Consider the following 17,726-nt stretch of genomic DNA (forward strand, 5'->3'; position numbering starts at 1 on the left):
TCCTTTCTGTTCCCCCTCTTCCTCTCCCCTCCCCCTCTTTTTTTTTTTTTTTTCACCCTGCCATCCCCAGTAGGGCTGTGAAACTTTCCACAACTGAGAGGGAACTGAAGGGGCCAATCATTTAATGAAGAAACCATTTGGCAACTAAGTTTCTGACTCTTCAGGTATCATAGTACAGTTTCCTATTCTCCTCCCCTTCATGGTTGCAGACTGTACAGCTAGGGCTGGAATCTAAGTCTCCTACTTCGGGATGGACAGACGAGCACGGGGTAAAACATGGATTCAGGAGATGGCCACTGGGTTTGAAGGACCCAAGGAGCTTTCGCCAGCCTCACACCCATTACCTCAAGTCAAGACTAGGCCAGCTTCCTGCCTCGGGTCAAGGCTAAACCAAGTTCCATTCTCCACTCGGAGAAACAAGAACATTCTTTTTTTTTTGGTTCTTTTTTTTTTCGGAGCTGGGGACCGAACCCAGGGCCTTGCACTTCCTAGGCAAGCGCTCTACCACTGAGCTAAACCCCCAACCCCAAGAACATTCTTGAAAACAAACAAACAAACAAACAAACAAAAAACCACAGAATGTACTGACTGTCACCTGACCCTCTGGTCCCAGAGTTCAAATGCCTGTTATATGCTTGCTAGCCAATAGATTCAAAGGTCAACATGCTTAGTCAATAAGTTTAAATTGTAACCGTGCTGATGTAACCTGTACCCCTAAAAGGTATAAGAACTGCTTGTTATAGCCATTGAGGGTCGCCTTCTAGTCACTCGCTATGAGGGGCTGATTGAGGGTCCACCCTCATGCACCGGAAAAATAAACCTCTTGGGTTTGGATCGAATGGGTCTCCCTTGGCCGGGGGGTGGGGGGGGGAGGTGTCTCCGGGTAGTTAAGACTCTCTTACAGGTTTAGGGTCTGAGGCCTAGCTGTCAGGAGCTATTGAAAGTAACTGAGATAGAACATCAGTTTCCTCATACCTGCCACAGGAAACCGCTGGGCATTAGGTATAGCGCCTTAGTAGCCTATGCAAAGCCAGGGATTCAGTCCCTGGTGCTCCGTAAAGCTGGGCATGGAGCTGGGTGTGGTGGTGCACACCTTTAATCTCAGCGTTCTGGAGGTAGTGCAGGAGGATCTCTGGAGTTTGGGGCCAGCTTGGTCTACATATCCAGTTCTAGATAACCAGGACTACGTAGAGAAATCTGTCTCAAAAAACAAACAGGGCTGGAGAGATGGCTCAGTGGTTAAGAGCACTGACTGTTCTTCCAGAGGTCCAGAGTTCAAATCCCAGCAACCATATGGTGGCTCATAACCATATATAATGGGACAGCTACAGTGGCTCACAACCATCTTGTAATGGGACAGCTACAGTGTACTTATATATAATAAATCTTTAAAAAATGATAAACAACAAACAAACAATGAAAAATACTGGGGCATAGTGGTACAAGTGGGCAATCTCAACACCAGAAGATCTTGATATTAACAAAAGAAAGGAAACCTGTTTAAAAAACACTTGAATCATTTAAGTTTTTAGATACATTGATTACCGTTCTGCTTGCCTGTATGTCTGCGCACCACATTCACGCCGAGTGCCCATGGAGGTCAGAAGAGCGTGTTGGCTTTCTTGGGACTAGAGTTAGATAGTTCTGAGTCATTATGTGCGTTCCTGGGAATCAAATCCTGGTCCCCTGCGAGAGCAACGGTTGCTCTTAACGGCCGATGATCTCTTTAGCCAGCAAATCCTTTCTCCTTAAGCTTTGCCTTGCAAGGGGCTGTGTAGATCTGTGCCTTCATTCTCTGATTGGCCTGGAACTCGAGGAGACTCACCAGCCTCTGCCTCTGGGAGCAGAGGGGTTGGTTAAAGGTATCTGTCGCCATACCCAGCTGTCTTAGGGTTGTGGTGCCTGGTCTACGCAAGGATTCAGTGCTAATCAGCAGTGATTAAAACTGCAACGCTAGTGGAGAACACATCCCCACCTACTCTCTCACCATCAATTAAGCCTCCTTACAATGAAGGAAGAAAACCAGAACAGGGAGCAGTCTCCATTTTGCTGCAAGAAGACATCCAAAGGGGTTGGGGATTTAGCTCAGTGGTAGAGCGCTTGCCTAGGAAGCTCAAGGCCCTGGGTTCGGTCCCCAGCTCCAAAAAAAAAGAACCAAAAAAAAAAAAAAAAAAGAGAAGACATCCAAAGGGGTTGGCAGGGCCAGGGTTGGGGTGGGTGGGAGGTGTACAGAATGGACTTGCCCAAGGTATAAGCACTTATTGGAGTCCAAGCCACACCCACCTGTCTCTGCCGGAAAGGGAGAATGACAAGAACAGAGAGAGTCAGTGTGAAACTGTAAACTACGGCATATTAGGACTAGGACCTATTTTCATGAATTTAATGTGGCAGTGGAGGGCAGACCAGTCCTACCTCAGAGCGGGATGCCTTCTGTAGCAGTCTGCCTTTGGCCTGAGTCTGGCGTGATGGCACCTAGGCTTTGAAGCAGCCTTTGTCCGGGATCGTTACCTAAGGCTCTCTGGGCTTGCTCCTTTGAAGGGATTCTTAGAGCCTTTCCATGACTTTTCCGTAACGGGTCTGGAGACCTGTCCGGCAAACCAGAAGTCTCCGCTGGCTGAGAATTGTTTACATGACTTCAGGACAATCCTTAGAGCAGAAAAAGAGGCTTTGGTATGAGGAAGTTGACTTGCTAATGTGTAACAAGCAGCAGCAGGAAACTTCCAGGAAGTTGTTGGAGAGAGGTGGATCCCCCTGCTGCTTGAGAAGCCTAAACTCTCCCTGCAGTCTTCCTGAGTTAACCCCAATACCGAATTTTCCATCTGCCCGCCTTCCACCTAGATATCCTTAGGACTGAGCATGGCACATGGTGGCACACTGACTGAACAGCACCTTAGTGGATCGTTTCCCATTGAAGGCCAATGCTCAGGGGCCGAATGCAGCCCCCCAATTTGCTATTCCACAACTTCCAGATAATCTGGAAGCTCTGGGCTGGCAGGAACCAGGAACCAGGTCTACTGTGTGCTTTCTTATTGAACCAGTGGCCAACCCAACGCCAGGCACACAGAAAGCGGAAGCACATATCAGGAGTGCTAACATAAATGTTTGTAGTGTTTTTAGTGAAGACAAAAACCAGGACCTTAGGGAGTTGGGTATTTAGATCAGTGGTAGAGTGCTTGCCTAGCAAGCGCAAGGCCCTGCGTTCGGTCCCCAGCTCCGGAAAAAAAAAACAAAAAACAACCCCCCCCCTCCAAAAAAAAAAACAGGGCCTTGGCCATGCTAAGAAATCTACTTAAATTTTTTTGTTATATTTTTATGAATGTTTTGTATACCTATGTACCGTGTGCGTCCTTAGTGTTCTTAGAGGCCAGAAGAGCCTGTATGAATCCCCTGGAACTGGAGTTACAGATGGTTCTGAGCCAGCACATGGAGGCTGAGAGTGAGATCTGAAGGAGTAATTCACCTACTGCTGAGCCATCTCTCTGGTCCCGAGAATGTGGCTCAAAGAGCTGAACTAGGAACCAGAGATCAGGGATTTAGCCATGGCCCTTGCTTCGTTTGTGATGTGGCCCGGGGCCAGTCCTCCTCCTCTCTCTCTCTCTCTCTTTGGAATTCATTGTCCGTGCTCATAAGGTTTGAGTATGGCTAGGCTAGTGTTCTCACCTCTGGCTTCACCATAGAAAGAACCAGAAAAGGTTCAAAGAAACACAGAGATTGCTGGGCTCTACTTCAGACAAATCAACACAGAAGCTCTGGGAGGCGGACAAGGGAAATATTTAAAAAGATCCTAGGCAGGCGGTCCTGCTTATGGCCAGGCCTGAGACTTACTGAACTAAGAAACTCTTAGGTTCTGTGACCACATTCTGGCATGATCTGCACCGACACCATCACAGGTCTCTGGGGCTACACCTGCCTACACATCTATTTGTAATGTCTGCTTTGCTGGGTCTTCCCACCACGGGGGCTTGGCTTATCGGAACCTCCAGGCTCTCTTATCAGCAGGGCCAGTGAGGGCTTTGGATGAGTCACACACGTGTGCAAAGCCCAAAGATGATCTCTCCCCCACCCCCGTCTTTATACTTTTGCCTTTTCCAGAGCCACACAGCTGGAATCATAAAGTGTGTCACCTTTACTGACTGATTTCACTGTGCATTTATTTTATGCACATTAAAGTATTTTATGTTATGGGTGTTTTGTCTGCACAGGTCTATGTACCACATATGAGCCTGGAGTCCTCTGAGGCTAGAAGAGAGCTTGGTGTCTCCTGGGTCTGTTCAGACGGTTTGGGGCCGCCTTGCGGAGCTGACTAGCTAGTCTCCTGGAAGAGCAGCCAGTGCTCCTAACCGATGTGCGTGTCTCCAGCCCCTCCCACCGTTTTTGGTTATTTTTCTGAGATGGGACAGATACTGTTTTTTTTTTTTTTTTTTTTCGGAGCTGGGGACCGAACCCAGGGCCTTGCGCTCGCTAGGCAAGCGCTCTACCGCTGAGCTAAATCCCCAACCCCTGTTTTTTTTTTTTTTTTAAGACTTTATTTTATGCATGTGAGTGCATTGTCCCTATCTTTAGACACACCAGAAGAGGGCATCGGATCCCATTACAGATGGTTGTGAGCCACCATGTGGTTGCTGGGAATTGAACTCAGGACCTCTGGAAGAGCAGTCAGTGTTTTTAACCACTGAGCCACCTCTCCAACCCGACAGATACTGTTTATGCTGGCCCTGAACACTGAACTCGAGGGACCCTTCTTCAGTTTCCTTAGTAGTAGGGACCACAGGTGCAAGCCACAGCACACAGCTAGATGTCACCTTTCTCGTTTCTGTTGCTTGCAGCGATCTGCCTGCCTCTGCATCTTGAGTCCTGGGGTTAAAGGCTGCTGTGCCTGGCTTTTTTTTTTTTTTCTTAATATTTATTTTCATGTGTATGACGGATTTTTTTTCCAGGAACATTCCACTGTATGGTTGTAGCTAGCTTATCCTCAGACCTTTTGAAGCACATGCTGGTGGATTGCAGCTTAGACGATCATGAACAAACCCCTGCAAACATCCAGGTACGTGTTTGCACTGGTGATTTGGCCTCATTCCGGGGAATGCCAACGAGTTCATTTGGATGGTGTAGTAGACTGGTTTTGTAAGAATTGCAGTCTCTCCTTAAAAGTGAGCATATTACTTACGGGTTGTGGTAGCTAGTGCTTCAGATCCCAGCATGGGGGAGACTTAAATCGAAGGCTCATAAAGCTGGGCTTTATGTATAAAGTTCCAAGCCAGCTTAGGTTATGTAGAAAAGCCAATTTTAACTTTGCCTTTTTAGCAGCAATGAATCAAGTTACAGTCGCCCCACATCCTTGTTAGCATTAGTATTGTCCTCTGTTTAAACCATCCTCATAGATGTGTAGAGTTTTCTGCTATTTTGCATTCTGTAATGACATGTTGGCTGTTTTTAAGACAGGATCTATGACACACTAAGCCTGGAACTCCTTATATAGACCAGGATAGCCTCAAACTCAGATATCCTCTTGCCTCTGCCTTTTGAGTACTGGGATTAAAGACATGTACCACCACACCCCTGTCACATTAACTATCATTTCACAACGCTTATAGAACATCTTTGGTGAGGACTTTTAGGGGTGGCATGGGGTTTGAGACAGGTTCTCTCTATTATACAGCTCTGGCTCTCCTGGAATAGTCTAGCTTCAAACTCACAGAGATCAGTCTGCCCCCTCCTTCTAGATGCTAGGTATGTGCCACCATGCTTGAGTTTTCTCTCTCTCTTTTCTTCAAAACAAGGTTTCTCTGTGTAGCCCTAGCTGTTCTGGTACTTGCTCTGTAGACTAGGCTAGCCTCAAACTCCTTAGAAATCTGCCTGCTACCATGCCTGTCAGATTATATATATAGCCAGAAAAAGGAGTCTGATCCCCAGTTGTTAGAGTTGACAGCTGCCATGTAAGTGCTGGGAATTGAACCTAAGTCCTAAGGAAGAGCAGCCAGTGCTCCTAACCACTGAGCCACCTCTCTGGCTCCTGTGTATTTCTCTGAGTTCACCTTGACCCTCTTTGAGGCAAGGTCTTGTCGTAGCTCAGGCTGGCCTTGAACTCCTGACCCTTGCTTTTACCTCCCAACTGCTGAAGTCACAGGCGTGAACGCACTACCACAGCAGGCTCAGAACTGATGAGTCCTTTGGAGCTGTGTGTGATGACTCGTGTCTGCCATTTCAGTACAACTGCTGAGAGCACCAGGCCAGCCTGGGCTACAGTGTGAGACCATCTCAAGAGAGGAAACAAAAACAGTGAGCCAGGCTTGCTGGTGGGTGTCTGTGAGCCTAGTACTTGGGAGGTAAAGGCAAAGATCAGGGAGTTCAAGGCCAGCCCAGGCTCCAAGAGCCCATCTCAAAATGCAGGACCTGTGTATTTCAGACCCAAACCCTTCCCCCGATGTTTCGGTACCGTTTCCTCATATTTGGTTTGAGTTTTCATTCTTTAACAGTGTTCTTTGCCGGGCCTGCATTTTTTCAAGTTGGATGAGGTCTTCTTACTGATTGTTTCCTCTTGATCTTACTTTCGATGTTGCGTCTAAAAGCTCAGGACAGAACTCAGGGTCACATGGATTTCCTTGTTATTTTCTACCAGTCTCACCCTGTTGGACAACTGGGCAGATGTTATGTGAAACCCAGAAGATGGCATCGGATTCCCTGGAGCTGGAGTGAGGGCTTCTGGGCTGCCCAATGAGGGCGCTGGGGACCAGAAGAGCAGGAGGTGCTCTTAACTGACGGGCCATCTCTGCAACCCAATTTCTAAAGACAAAACAAAACAAAACAAAACAAACAAACAAACCTGGTAGCCAAGACGTGGTGGTGGTACATTCCTTTAATCCCAGCAGAGGTAGACAGATCTGAGTTTTGAGGCCAGCCTGGTCCACAGAGTGAGTTCCAGGATAAGCCAGGGCTACACAGAGAAAAAAAAACCAACCAACCAAAAACAGCAAAACATGAAGTGGTGAACAGTGCACTTTGGGACTAGTTAACTATTCTGTGTGACAGTGTATATCTGAAGTATTCTTCTGTCATCTGTACAGGGCATTAATAAAAACTCTATGCTGGCTCCTTCATGGTGACACACCACAGTGCTATGGCTTTGAAGCACCCAGCTAGGTGGCTCCTTGGTTAGGTGACTGGGTCTTGACGGTGCTAACTTTATCCATGGTTAAATCCATCAATGCTGGGCTATTAAGACATAGAGCCTGATTGGAGGAGAGAGGCCACTGAATGCTCTCCTTTTTGTCCCTCTGTACCCTAGTTACTGTGAGGTGGGTCTGTCCCTCTGTCCCTTGTCCCGCCAGGTGTTTGCCTGGCCACAGGCACAGGCTGAAATGCAATGGGACCAGCTGACCATCACCCAAAGCCTATGAAACCATGAACCAAAATGAACAGTCCTTGGTTTAAGTTGGTTTTCTCAGCTATTTTTGTCATACCATTGAAAAAGTGACCAACATATAGAGAAGCTCAAGGTACCAGGGAAGCAGAGGCAGGTAGATTTGTGTGTTCGAAGCCAGTATCTGATCTATATTGTCTAATTCCAAAATGGCTTCTCATTCACTTAACTACTTTTTTTTTCTTTTTTTTGGAGTGGGGACTGAGCCCAGGGCCTTGTGCTTGCTAGGCAAGCGCTCTACCACTGAGCTAAATCCCCAACCCCACTACTTATTTTTATACTGTGGACATAGGTGTTTTTCTGCACACATCTCTGCGCCACATACATGCAGTGCCCATGAGGTTAGGAGAGAATGTTGGGTCCCCTGGAACTTGAGTTACAGATGGTTGATGTGTATGCTTGGGACAGAGCTCAGGTCCTCTGCGAGAACAAGTGCTTATAACTGTTCCTGTCCTGGTAAATTCTAATGGCTCCTTGTCATGGGAGCAAGCCTATGGTCTCTCGCTGGGGACATGCATCCTCCAGTTAACCCCTCTAGCTCTCTATAACCTTCCCCAAATCAATCGCTTTGGATCTCCAAACACAACACTGCATTATACTTCCTTGCCTTGGGACACTGTGCCTCTCTTGCACAGTCTGGAAATGCCTTGAAGCTTCTGGAGGCTTAATTTGGGAACACAGGGTCTTTGTCTAGACCTGAGGAGGCACAGGCAGCTATCCCAGTTTGGTTCTTCTCACAGCTACAAAGAGAAGATTCTTAAGTTTCACAGTGGAACTGTTCTTGTGGCACTAACAGCCCCTAAACTGTATCAAAGGACCTTACGGTGCCCTGGTTGGGTGTGGACAGCAAAGAGGAATGTTTTAAAGATGAGATCTACCAGCATCTACTGGCCACTGAGAAAACCGCCAGCTTGAGGTAATCTGCAGTTTAACTACGAGACCACATCACACTACTTTTGACTATATCCTTACAAGAAGTTGGGTTTTAGCTGGCTTTACTAACACGAATCTTTAGCCCCAGCACTGGGGAAGCAGGCACATCTCTGTTAAGGTCAAGGCTCCTGTTCTACCAGGTCAGCCAGGGCTACATAATACAGTGGCCCTGTCTCAAACAAAGTTGGGTTTTTAGTAGTCACTGTAATGAAGATGAATCGGTGTGGAGTTAGAACTGAGTGGCGGTGTCTGCTTTGAAGAAAAGGCTTGTGCAGTCCCCAGCAGGAACACAGACCCCATCTGGACCTGGCTATTAAGGAAAAGACAGGAGGCTGGGGATTTAGCTCAGTGGTAGAGCGCTTACCTAGGAAGCGCAAGGCCCTGGGTTCGGTCCCCAGCTCCGAAAAAAAGAACCAAAAAAAAAAAAAAAAAAAAAAAAAAAAAAAAAAAAAAAAAAAGGAAAAGACAGGGTGGTGTGTGGCTCAGTGGAAAGTGCTCCCCTGGCATGCACAATGCCCTGGGCTTCATCCCTACTATGTAATGAATCCCTACTGTGTAATGAACTGCATTAACTAGGTATGAGGGTGCACGCCCATTCTCCCAGCACTCGGGACAGAGGCAGGAGGATCATAGGTCAAGGCCATTATTGACTACCTAGTGAATTAAAGGCCAGCCTGGGCTCCACAGCCTGTCTCCAAAGTTCCTTCTAATTTATGTGTATTATTTTTAAAAATATATCCTAAGCGATTTCAATTAGTACTTAATAAGTTGAGCTCAGCCTTTTTTTCTTAGGAGGCCCCACGAAAAGTTTCTATGATGATATTATTGTGAGCTGAGAAACTCTAGAATCTTCTGGCTTAAGAACTCATCAGATAATCTAGGATACAAAAGAAAAAGAAAAACAAAACTAAACTAAAACCCCATGGGTCCTCGAGTCCCTTTAGTAAGCTACAATCATATTTGTTCTGTAGTACAATGTAAGGTACACAGAACAGTACACGGCACGTAGCAACTGGTGAACACTTCTGGGTAAAACATTCGCTCCTTGTAACACATACACAAGAACCATGTGCACCTTGGATCACAGGAAGGGATGTGCACCTTGGCTTCTAGTTTAAGGAATCTGAAAACTACCAAGAGTTGAAATCCCTCATTTCCAGGCTTTGTGCCTGCTGGGCTGAGTGACCCGCACCGCTCCAGGCAGGTCTCGTTCTGCTCAGCAGAGGTGTGGTTGCTCCAAGTCACAGAGCTACGGCAGGGAGGGAATCAAGACCCATTTGTATCCCCAACAAATGCCACCAGTCACAAGTAGAACAAAATGGTTTTAATCAATTGCGTCACCCTCACTCTCCTGGGAGCAGAGCAACAAAAAGGCTCGGCTCCTGCCCCCAGAGGACAGTAAGGCTTATGTGTCTCTCCACACTGCAGGGTCCAGGCTAGGCAGGCGGGTGGGAGACAGGAGGCAGGGACGGGGGAATGGCAGGTGGCTTCAACATAGGAAAGCAAAGGGACCCTGGCCAGTTCTCGAGCCCCAGGGTCTAGCCCAACACTCCCGCTCCCCTCCCTGGCTTGAGAAAGGTCATGAGGAAGAGCAGGGGAGCAAGTCCCAGCAGCAGGAGCCGCAGCAGCAGCTGTTTCCTTCACCAATAAATACACTTCATTACCAAGCTAGAAGAGAGGGGTGGGAAGAGGACCTGGGGTGGGCAGGAAGGGGGAGAAGCTGCCACCTGTGTCGCTGAGATTAAAGCAATGAGATGGTGCCAGACCCCCCACTACTAGCCTCACCCCCCTAGTCTTCTTAAAACTGTGAAAAAGCTTTTAACATGGCCCTCCTGTCTCCAGGGCTGCTCAGAAGCTTGACTGAGAGGAGGCACCTGGCGGAGACAGGGGCGAGGGAGGGAGAGAGGAAGGGAAGGAGGGAGGTATGGAGGGAGGGAGAGAAGGGAGGCTGCTTCTCCCCAGAGGCTGCAGCTGGAGGGCTGCAGCCCAGAGGAAGCACACAGGGCTGGGGGAGGCTGGCATGAACCAACTCCCAGCTCCAGAGCAGGCACCGGCTAGAGGGAGGGGCTAGAGGGGCTAGAGGGAGAGGGAGGCTTGGTGGTGGAGTGGGCGCTGTGTCCAGTGTAAAGCTTGGGGCTGCTGAGAAGGGATGGCTGAGCTAAGGACTTTCCCACCCCCTCCCCCCAGAGCAGCAGGGGACAGAGAAAAGCCATCACTTCTTTGGTCTTTGTGGCGGCTCAGCACATGGGTGGGAAGGAGGGCAGAGAGGGCGAGAAGGGTCCTTAGGAAGCGCCACCTCAGCAGAGGAGGCCTGGCTGGGAGCTCTGGCAGAAAGGTCACAGTGAGGCCGAGGAGCGCCCCAGGAGAGCGGCCATGGCGCATTAGTACTTGCATGGGCAGGTGGGTGGGGACGAGGCACCCCACCCTCTGCCACACCAGAGGAAAGGCAAAGCCCTCAGAGCCAGCCTAGAACAGGCCCAGGAGGGGATGAGAAAGCTCCACTGCCACCAGGGCAGGAGGCCTGACCTTGCCACTGCGGGCTCCCACCTTTCCTACGGTTCCACCAGAGCACTGGTGGCTGGGAAGGGACCTTCCAGAAAGACCTCAGGGGAGCTAGCCCCATAGGCAGGAGAGCAAGTGGCAACAACAGGCCAAGGCAAGCCTTTGACAGCAGGGAGTTCCACTCCCTTTCTGTTGCCAACCAAGAGGCAGGGCAGTCCGTGAAGACAGCTTCAGCTCTTGCCTCCCCACTGGAGGCGGAAGGGGTTTTGAGAAGGGCCAGAGCCTTCCAGAGACACGGAAGCAGGAGGTAAGGGCATATGGAGGGACTTCCCCTCCTGCTTTTCTGCTCAGGGCTGTGGACAGTCAAGGGACAATCAGCCCGAGAGTCTGAAAGCCAGCAAGTTGCAGCAATCCCCACCCACAATGTCGAACTAACAAACAAAACAGGGGAAATGAAAAATGGGGGTGGGAAAGACAAACCAAAACAGAGCCCAGCCCTCTGATCTCCTGCACAGGGCCGGGGACTGGGGCTAGGAGCATCTAGCTGGGCCGGCACTGCACCTGGCCCTCTGCGCTGTCCTCGTCATCGGAGGCCCCAGCGCCCCCACTGCTCAGGCCTGTGATCCGGTAGCCCATGTCCAGCAGCATCGCCTCCAGGGGATTGGCATTCATGCGCCGCTGGTTGGCCTGAGAGGCACCCTCCATGTCCTCCACGACTCGGCCCGTGAGGTCTTCACTCTGTCAAGAAAAGGCAGTTCTAGTGACCTCAGGGTGGGGGGGCAGCAGGTACAAGGGAGGCACATGTACTGTGGCATATACATAGGGGCTGAGGAGGGAGACACACAGACTGGGACATATAAGAGGAAACATCTACTCAGAATATGTAAGGGAGGTCACACTGGGGCATCTAGGGGCACATAAGGTTAAACACATGGTGACAAGTGTGCACACAGGAACACGTGTTGGGGAGATGCTTCACATGTTAGGTTGGGGACCAGATACAGTCCCCTAGTTCTAACAACCCTTTACATTTTCTCCCTCGAGGAAAGGTCTGGTGGGGTCCTCTTTATAAAAGTTACAGCAAACCAGTTCTGGATTTCCTTCAGCTCCGCTAGCTGTCATTGGAAGGCTCATGGAAGGCTCACCTGCCCACTGGCACCGAGAGCAGAGGAGGCCACACTGGCTGACCTAAGTGTTCTGTGTAAGACTGCATAGCAATCAACCCCAAAGCCTGTGCGCCTGCCCGGGACCGTCCTTTAACAGCTTCCGGGCAGGACCCCTGACAGGCATATGAAGGGAAGGTCTCCCGAGAGCCTGAGGCATTCCCTCAAAGGCTGATCTGGCTCTGTCTCCCCCCCTTGCCTACCTGCTCTTGGTATATGGACTTTTCACCTTCATGGCAATCTCAGGGATATGTCCCAAGAATGCAAAAGCCAGTCTCACCCCAGGAACGCCCACTGCATTAGAGCTTCCTAGGGACTAGGGGGTCCCACTTTCCGGCTTCATCTTTCCCGACAGTTTCTATCCTGCGTGGCTCCGCTCCCTTCCCTTCCCTTCCCTTCCCTAGCACTGAAGCTCAGCCAAGGCTTCAAACGCAGTCCTTATGTTCCTTGTCGGTCGGCTTTGGCCACCTTGCTTGTGCCCTCACCTCTGGTCGTGGGTTCCACAATCGCACCACAGGGTCGATGCCACTGGTAGCCAGGAAGCAGTAGCTGGGGTGTGGCTGCAAGCAGTTGACAATGGATTCATCTCCCTGGAGCACTCGGACTAGGTTGGTGGTCTCCTTTTCCCAGATGAAGAAGGAGCCATCATCAGAGCCGCTGACGATGTACTGAGCATTGCTGGCAGAGAGTAAAGGGCAGGGAGGTCAGGCGCAGGGAAAGGCGAGAGGGGACACGGAAGCCGGGGACCACTCGGTTCCTCACACTCAAGGGGCTCCCCTCGACTCAGAACTCTATGCAAATGAGCTCTTCTTTCACGCTGCTTGTACAGTCATCACTGTGTTAAAACCCAGCATCAGTTGCTGGGAGCAGAGGCAGGCAGGCTCCTGTGATTTTGAGGCTGGCCTGGTCTACAAAGTACGTTCCAGGACAGCCAGGGCCTCACAGCAAAACCCTGTCTCAAAAACCAAAAACAACAACAAAAACCCCCCAATATCAGTACCCTCCAATACGGTACCACAGAATCCACGGGGGTACATTATTACCTCGCCAGTGTGGGACTGACTCTTGTATCTATCTCCTGTAAGAGCAGCTTCATCTAGCTAAACCTTCCCTCAGCAATCCGAGACTTCTTGGACCCTGACTACCAAATCCTACAGTCCAGCCATAATATAGGCCCTCTCACACTGTTGACATTCGGAGGGGATCTTGGGGGAGAGACCCTCTTGACAAAAGGGGATCAACAAAGCAAGGATGGGGCTTGGGGTGGGAGTTGTCTGAGAATACAGGCTGTGCCCATGAGTGCCCAGGACATGGTCCAAGATGCCCGGTCTCACAAAAGCTCCAAATGTCCAGATAGAGCCAGCAAGCTCCAGGACACTAGACAGAGTGTGGGGGCGGGGGCAGAGGGAACTTCCAGGCACTGACGCCACCCAGGCCAGTCTGTTCTGACTGCAGTGGTGTGGCTGGTTTCTTCGTACGCACAAAGAAACAGAGGCTGCCTGAGGTACCTGAGGGTAGAGAGACAGAGCCAGGCCACGAGTACCCCCAAAGTATGTCTCCCACGCAGCCCTACCCCTCAAACCCTTGCACCCACTGTGATGTGCACCCTCCTCCTGCTCGGGGCCTCGGACCTGCCAAAGAAATTTGCCTCCTTGATGTCCGTTGTGGTGTTGCAGTGGCCACAGTAGCGGAACTGGTAGTCGTAGCTGCGCTCCCGTAGCACCATCTCGTCCTCGGAGATGGAGTCCTTGCGGCTTGTGCTTCGGAGGCGAACTGGACCACCACCGCCAGCTGCCTTCTTCTCCTCTGGGGCAGAAAGCAAGGAGAGGTGAGAGGGGTGAGCAAGGAGAGGTAGGAGGCTTCCCTTCCCTTCATCTCCTCCTCGCTGTCTCCTCCACCTCTGTGCTAAGTTTCCGGCCCAGAACTGGCAACATGGGGCCACCTGCCCCCAGCTTTACCCCGGAGAACTAAAAGTCTGCAGGAAGAAGCATCGCCAGCTTCAGCCTGGACACTCGCAGCATGAGCGAATCCCACGGCTGGTTATCTGCCTCCAGCGAGACCTTCCTTACATTTGTAGCCCACATCACCATGACCCAGCTCGCTGCCCTCCAACTCGGGAGGCACTGGGCAGGCGTGGTGTGCCCTTTGCAGATGGCACTGGTCTGGAGGCTGTGCTGGATCCATGGCCGCACAGTCCAACCTGGTAGAGCTGAGCTGGGAACTAAGGCACTGTCCTAGACACCATGCCCGCTGCACACGCCCAGATCGAGACCAAGGCAACAAACAGCACTCGCCTCTCTCGGCCATGCGCTCTCTGCCAAGGCCCTGGCTGTGACAGGTGAGAAGGCCTAGCTGGAGCCTGCACAGCCGGACTGGGCGGTACCTGGTGCCTTGAATGCTAACATTAACCCTCAACAGAGTTTCAATGGGAGATGCTGACCGTGAGTTTCAGGGGTTAGCAGACTGTCCTAAGGCCGTGGAGTTTCAGAAGTCAGGGCTCCTAGATCAAAGCACCACAGCCTTTCTGGGTAGGGACGGACAGCTGCCTCTCTGGGCACACACTCACCGCCATCACTTTTGGAGAAAAGGGCAGCTGTGATGTCCCGGCCCAGTGCGTCACAAGCACTGCTGTGGGCCTGCTCTGGGAACTTCCCTTTGAAGTCATCCAGGCACTCCAGAGCCTCGGCCACATACTTCAGTTCAAAGAGGCACCGGGCCAGACGGAAGTGTGCCTTCAGGTGGCAAGGGTTTAGGGAGATGGCCTTGAGGCAGTCCCGGAGGGCATCGTAGTGGTCACCATCCCTGAGAAGTACAGGGACACAGCTTAGAGGTGAGGGAGGCCCCGTGGCAAATGCAAGGCTCCCACCATTTTCTGTGGCTACTTCTAAGCTATCTCTGACAAACCTCAGGGTGAGGAGATATGGAAATGAAGCCTTGGCAGAGCCCAGTACTCCCTCCCAGGGAGGAAGCCAGGATCCCCAGGCTTGAGACAGTGAAAGGCAGTATTGGGGTGCCCTCTGCTGGGCACAGCCTGCAACTGTGCACTGCTCACCTCAGGCACCCGCAGCTCTGCAGCAGAAGGCCTGGCATCCTGCCCACCTCAGGCTCCCCAAGCCCTCCTTCTCTTTTCCTTCATCCACCTCCTCAAATCCCCCTGCTGGCCTTCAAAGCTACGTCCAAGGCAGGGGGCCCTCAAGGACAGTTCTGTGGTCTGGAGAAGCCAGAAGTGTTAGGCCAGGGGCTCAGGGTCTGACCAGCAGGCAGCGCACCCCAGCCAGACCCCCCCTGTCCTGGCTGACTGATCTGCAGCAGCTGTGGCCTCCACCTCCTGGGGCTGGAGGATGGGGCCTGGCTGTCTGGCAAAGTCAGCTCTCTGGAAGCTGATGGTGAGGGGGCTGTGCACACCAGGAGCTCCAAATCCTCTCTACTCTTTTCTCCAATGGAGAAGTAGGGTAAAGGGAAGTAAAGGCTTTTTATTGGAGGGGGTAAAAAGAGTAGCTGGACAGGAGGCACCTCCTGTTGCCAGAAACGCATTTTGCCTCTCATCTGTACAGCCAAACAGCAATGAGGGTCCTGTCCCCTTTAGAAACACGAAATGTTCATATTCTCAATGCTGGGGGTGGAGCTTCTCCCGCTTCCTACTGGGCTGGGGTGGGCCTATCCTGCAGTAAGCAGCACTCCCTGAGGACAAGGGTCCCTTCATCAAGGGCACAGGTCACAGAAGGCTCATCCCGACCCTCTCTTGCCATGTAGTCAGGAGGAGCACCAGCCCTTGGAGGAGCCAGTCTGAGACTAGGGACCCACAGCTAAGCAATGTGGGGCAGGCAGGAAGCAGAGCTGCTTTGATGGTGTGTTCTGCGTCAGAATGAGTGGCTATGACGAAGGATCAGGCGCTGTGTGGAAACCCAGTTACTGCCTGCAAGGTGCCCCTTTCTGAGCTCCTAGCAAGAGCCAGACCAGAGACCAGCCAGGAGCCAGAGGGTGGTCTGTTTCCAGGAGCAGATGGTAGCCCTGGGGAGACTGGCCTGGGACAGAATGTGACATTCTAGGGGTCACTGGCAGGCATGTGGGGATGGGGAAAAAAAAAGAGCAGGCTGGCCTCAGGGCTCACCCATCCTAGATGTACTGCCAGATCAATCTCCCTGAAAAGACAGCCCTCTGCACATCCCTGCTCAAATCTCTCCAGTAGCTGCCCATCACACACTGAATCAAGGCCAAATGCCACCCTCTGCATTCCAAGCCCTTTCCAGGCAAGCCCCAGGCTACCTCACAGACTCATCCCCTGCCAGTCCTTTCCAGAACCCTCTGCTCCAGCCAAATGGATTTGCTGTACTGAAGCAGGCCCTTCAGTCAGTCCCCCGCCCCCATGCCTTTGTTCACACCATCTCCTCTCCCTGCAGTGTCCTTCCCCACACTCCTCTCCTCCCCCTCATCGCCTTGTCTGAGCTGCCCACACTTCCAGCCCATTCAGACACATCTTCCTGAGGCTTCCCTGATCCTGGGCTGAGGTGACTCAACTCTTCTTGGCGCCCACAGCACTTTACCTGACCGTTTGCAAGACTTACTGCTTCCTGCCTCTCTCACGTTTCATGCTGAACTATGTTAGAGATTTTATTCCTTTCCAGAGGCTGGGCCTCTGAGGCACAGGGATTCAGAGAGATAGAAGTCTGTTTCCCCAGTACCTGGCACATAGTAGGAACTCAGAAAACAAGCTGTGAATTAGGAAATCACCAACTTCTTTCAGCAAAAATACATACATGAAGCTGAGCTCTTAGCTAAGCCTAGAAAGGGGCTGTCACATCCTACCCAACCAGTGTGACAGAGGTCAGACACCTCAGATGGCCAGGACCCCAGACAGCCCTCTATTGAATGTGGGTGCCCTCTGGTCCCTGGGGAAGCTCCCGGTGCTTCAGCTAACTTCTGCGTGTGTGGCGTCTCCCCCACTCCCATTCTGCTGACTTGGGTGGGTTTCTTAAGCTTCCCCAGGCCTGCCTAGTTTCAGCCAGACGATGGCACACCAGCTGGCCTGTCTGTCTGGGCAGAGCCGACGGATGCCAGACGGAGCAGAAATGGCTGTGGGCCCAGCTCTATCCATCTCTAGTCTTGGCCCTGGCTGGGGGATGGGGGTCTGCCTGCCTGCCTGTCTGATGGCGCTGCAGGCAGGACTGGGGCCCTGATGGCCTCTGAAGATGTGAGGCGTCTTAGGATACTGACCTGTCTTTCCTTTTACCACCAGTCAGTGTATAGTGAGTGGGTCTAAGAGCCCAGAAAGCAAATGCAGGGTCATTCAACTGCAGAATCATGTTATAAAGTTCCTCAAGCTCCTCAGTTGTATCTATCAAGATTCCACTGTTTTTTTTTTTTTTTCCCGGAGCTGGGGACTGAACCCAGGGCCTTGCGCTTGCTAGGCAAGCGCTCTACCACTGAGCTAAATCCCCAACCTCACATATTTTTTTTAAAGTTTTTTTTTTTTTTTTTTACATGAGTACTTGCTGTCTTCAGACACACCAGAAAAGGGCATCAGATCCCACTACAGATGGTTGTGAGCCACCATGTGGTTGCTGGGATTTGAACTCAGGACCTCTGGAAGAGCAGTCAGTGCTCTTAACCACTGAGCCATCTCCCCAGCCCCCCATTCACATCTTATAACAAAGCAATTGTGAATCACCTGCACACTAAATGTTTTGTGCTACCTCAGCCTCAGGTAG

General features: G+C 51.2%; 1 protein-coding gene across 8 annotated transcripts in view; it reads right to left on the reverse strand.

Annotated features, from left to right (window-relative positions):
• Positions 1 to 9,657: 9,657 nt before the first annotated feature.
• Wdtc1 (WD and tetratricopeptide repeats 1) overlaps positions 9,658 to 17,726 on the reverse strand; it is a 68,201-nt gene continuing 60,132 nt past the window's right edge. For 7 of the 8 annotated variants that reach the window (XM_063287533.1, XM_039109774.2, XM_008764135.4 and 4 more), the window contains 4 exons: positions 14,585 to 14,820; positions 13,650 to 13,824; positions 12,504 to 12,696; positions 9,663 to 11,593 (listed from right to left, as the gene is read on the reverse strand). In XM_063287533.1, the coding sequence (XP_063143603.1) occupies positions 11,396 to 11,593; positions 12,504 to 12,696; positions 13,650 to 13,824; positions 14,585 to 14,820 (802 nt within the window). In that variant the 3' untranslated portion in view covers positions 9,663 to 11,395. Of the gene's footprint in view, positions 11,594 to 12,503; positions 12,697 to 13,649; positions 13,825 to 14,584; positions 14,821 to 17,726 lie in introns of all 8 variants that reach the window. The other variant, NM_001107908.2, reaches the window with a different exon arrangement.

This window comes from Rattus norvegicus, chromosome 5 (genome assembly GCF_036323735.1).
Source record: "Rattus norvegicus strain BN/NHsdMcwi chromosome 5, GRCr8, whole genome shotgun sequence".
Lineage (NCBI taxonomy): Eukaryota > Metazoa > Chordata > Mammalia > Rodentia > Muridae > Rattus > Rattus norvegicus.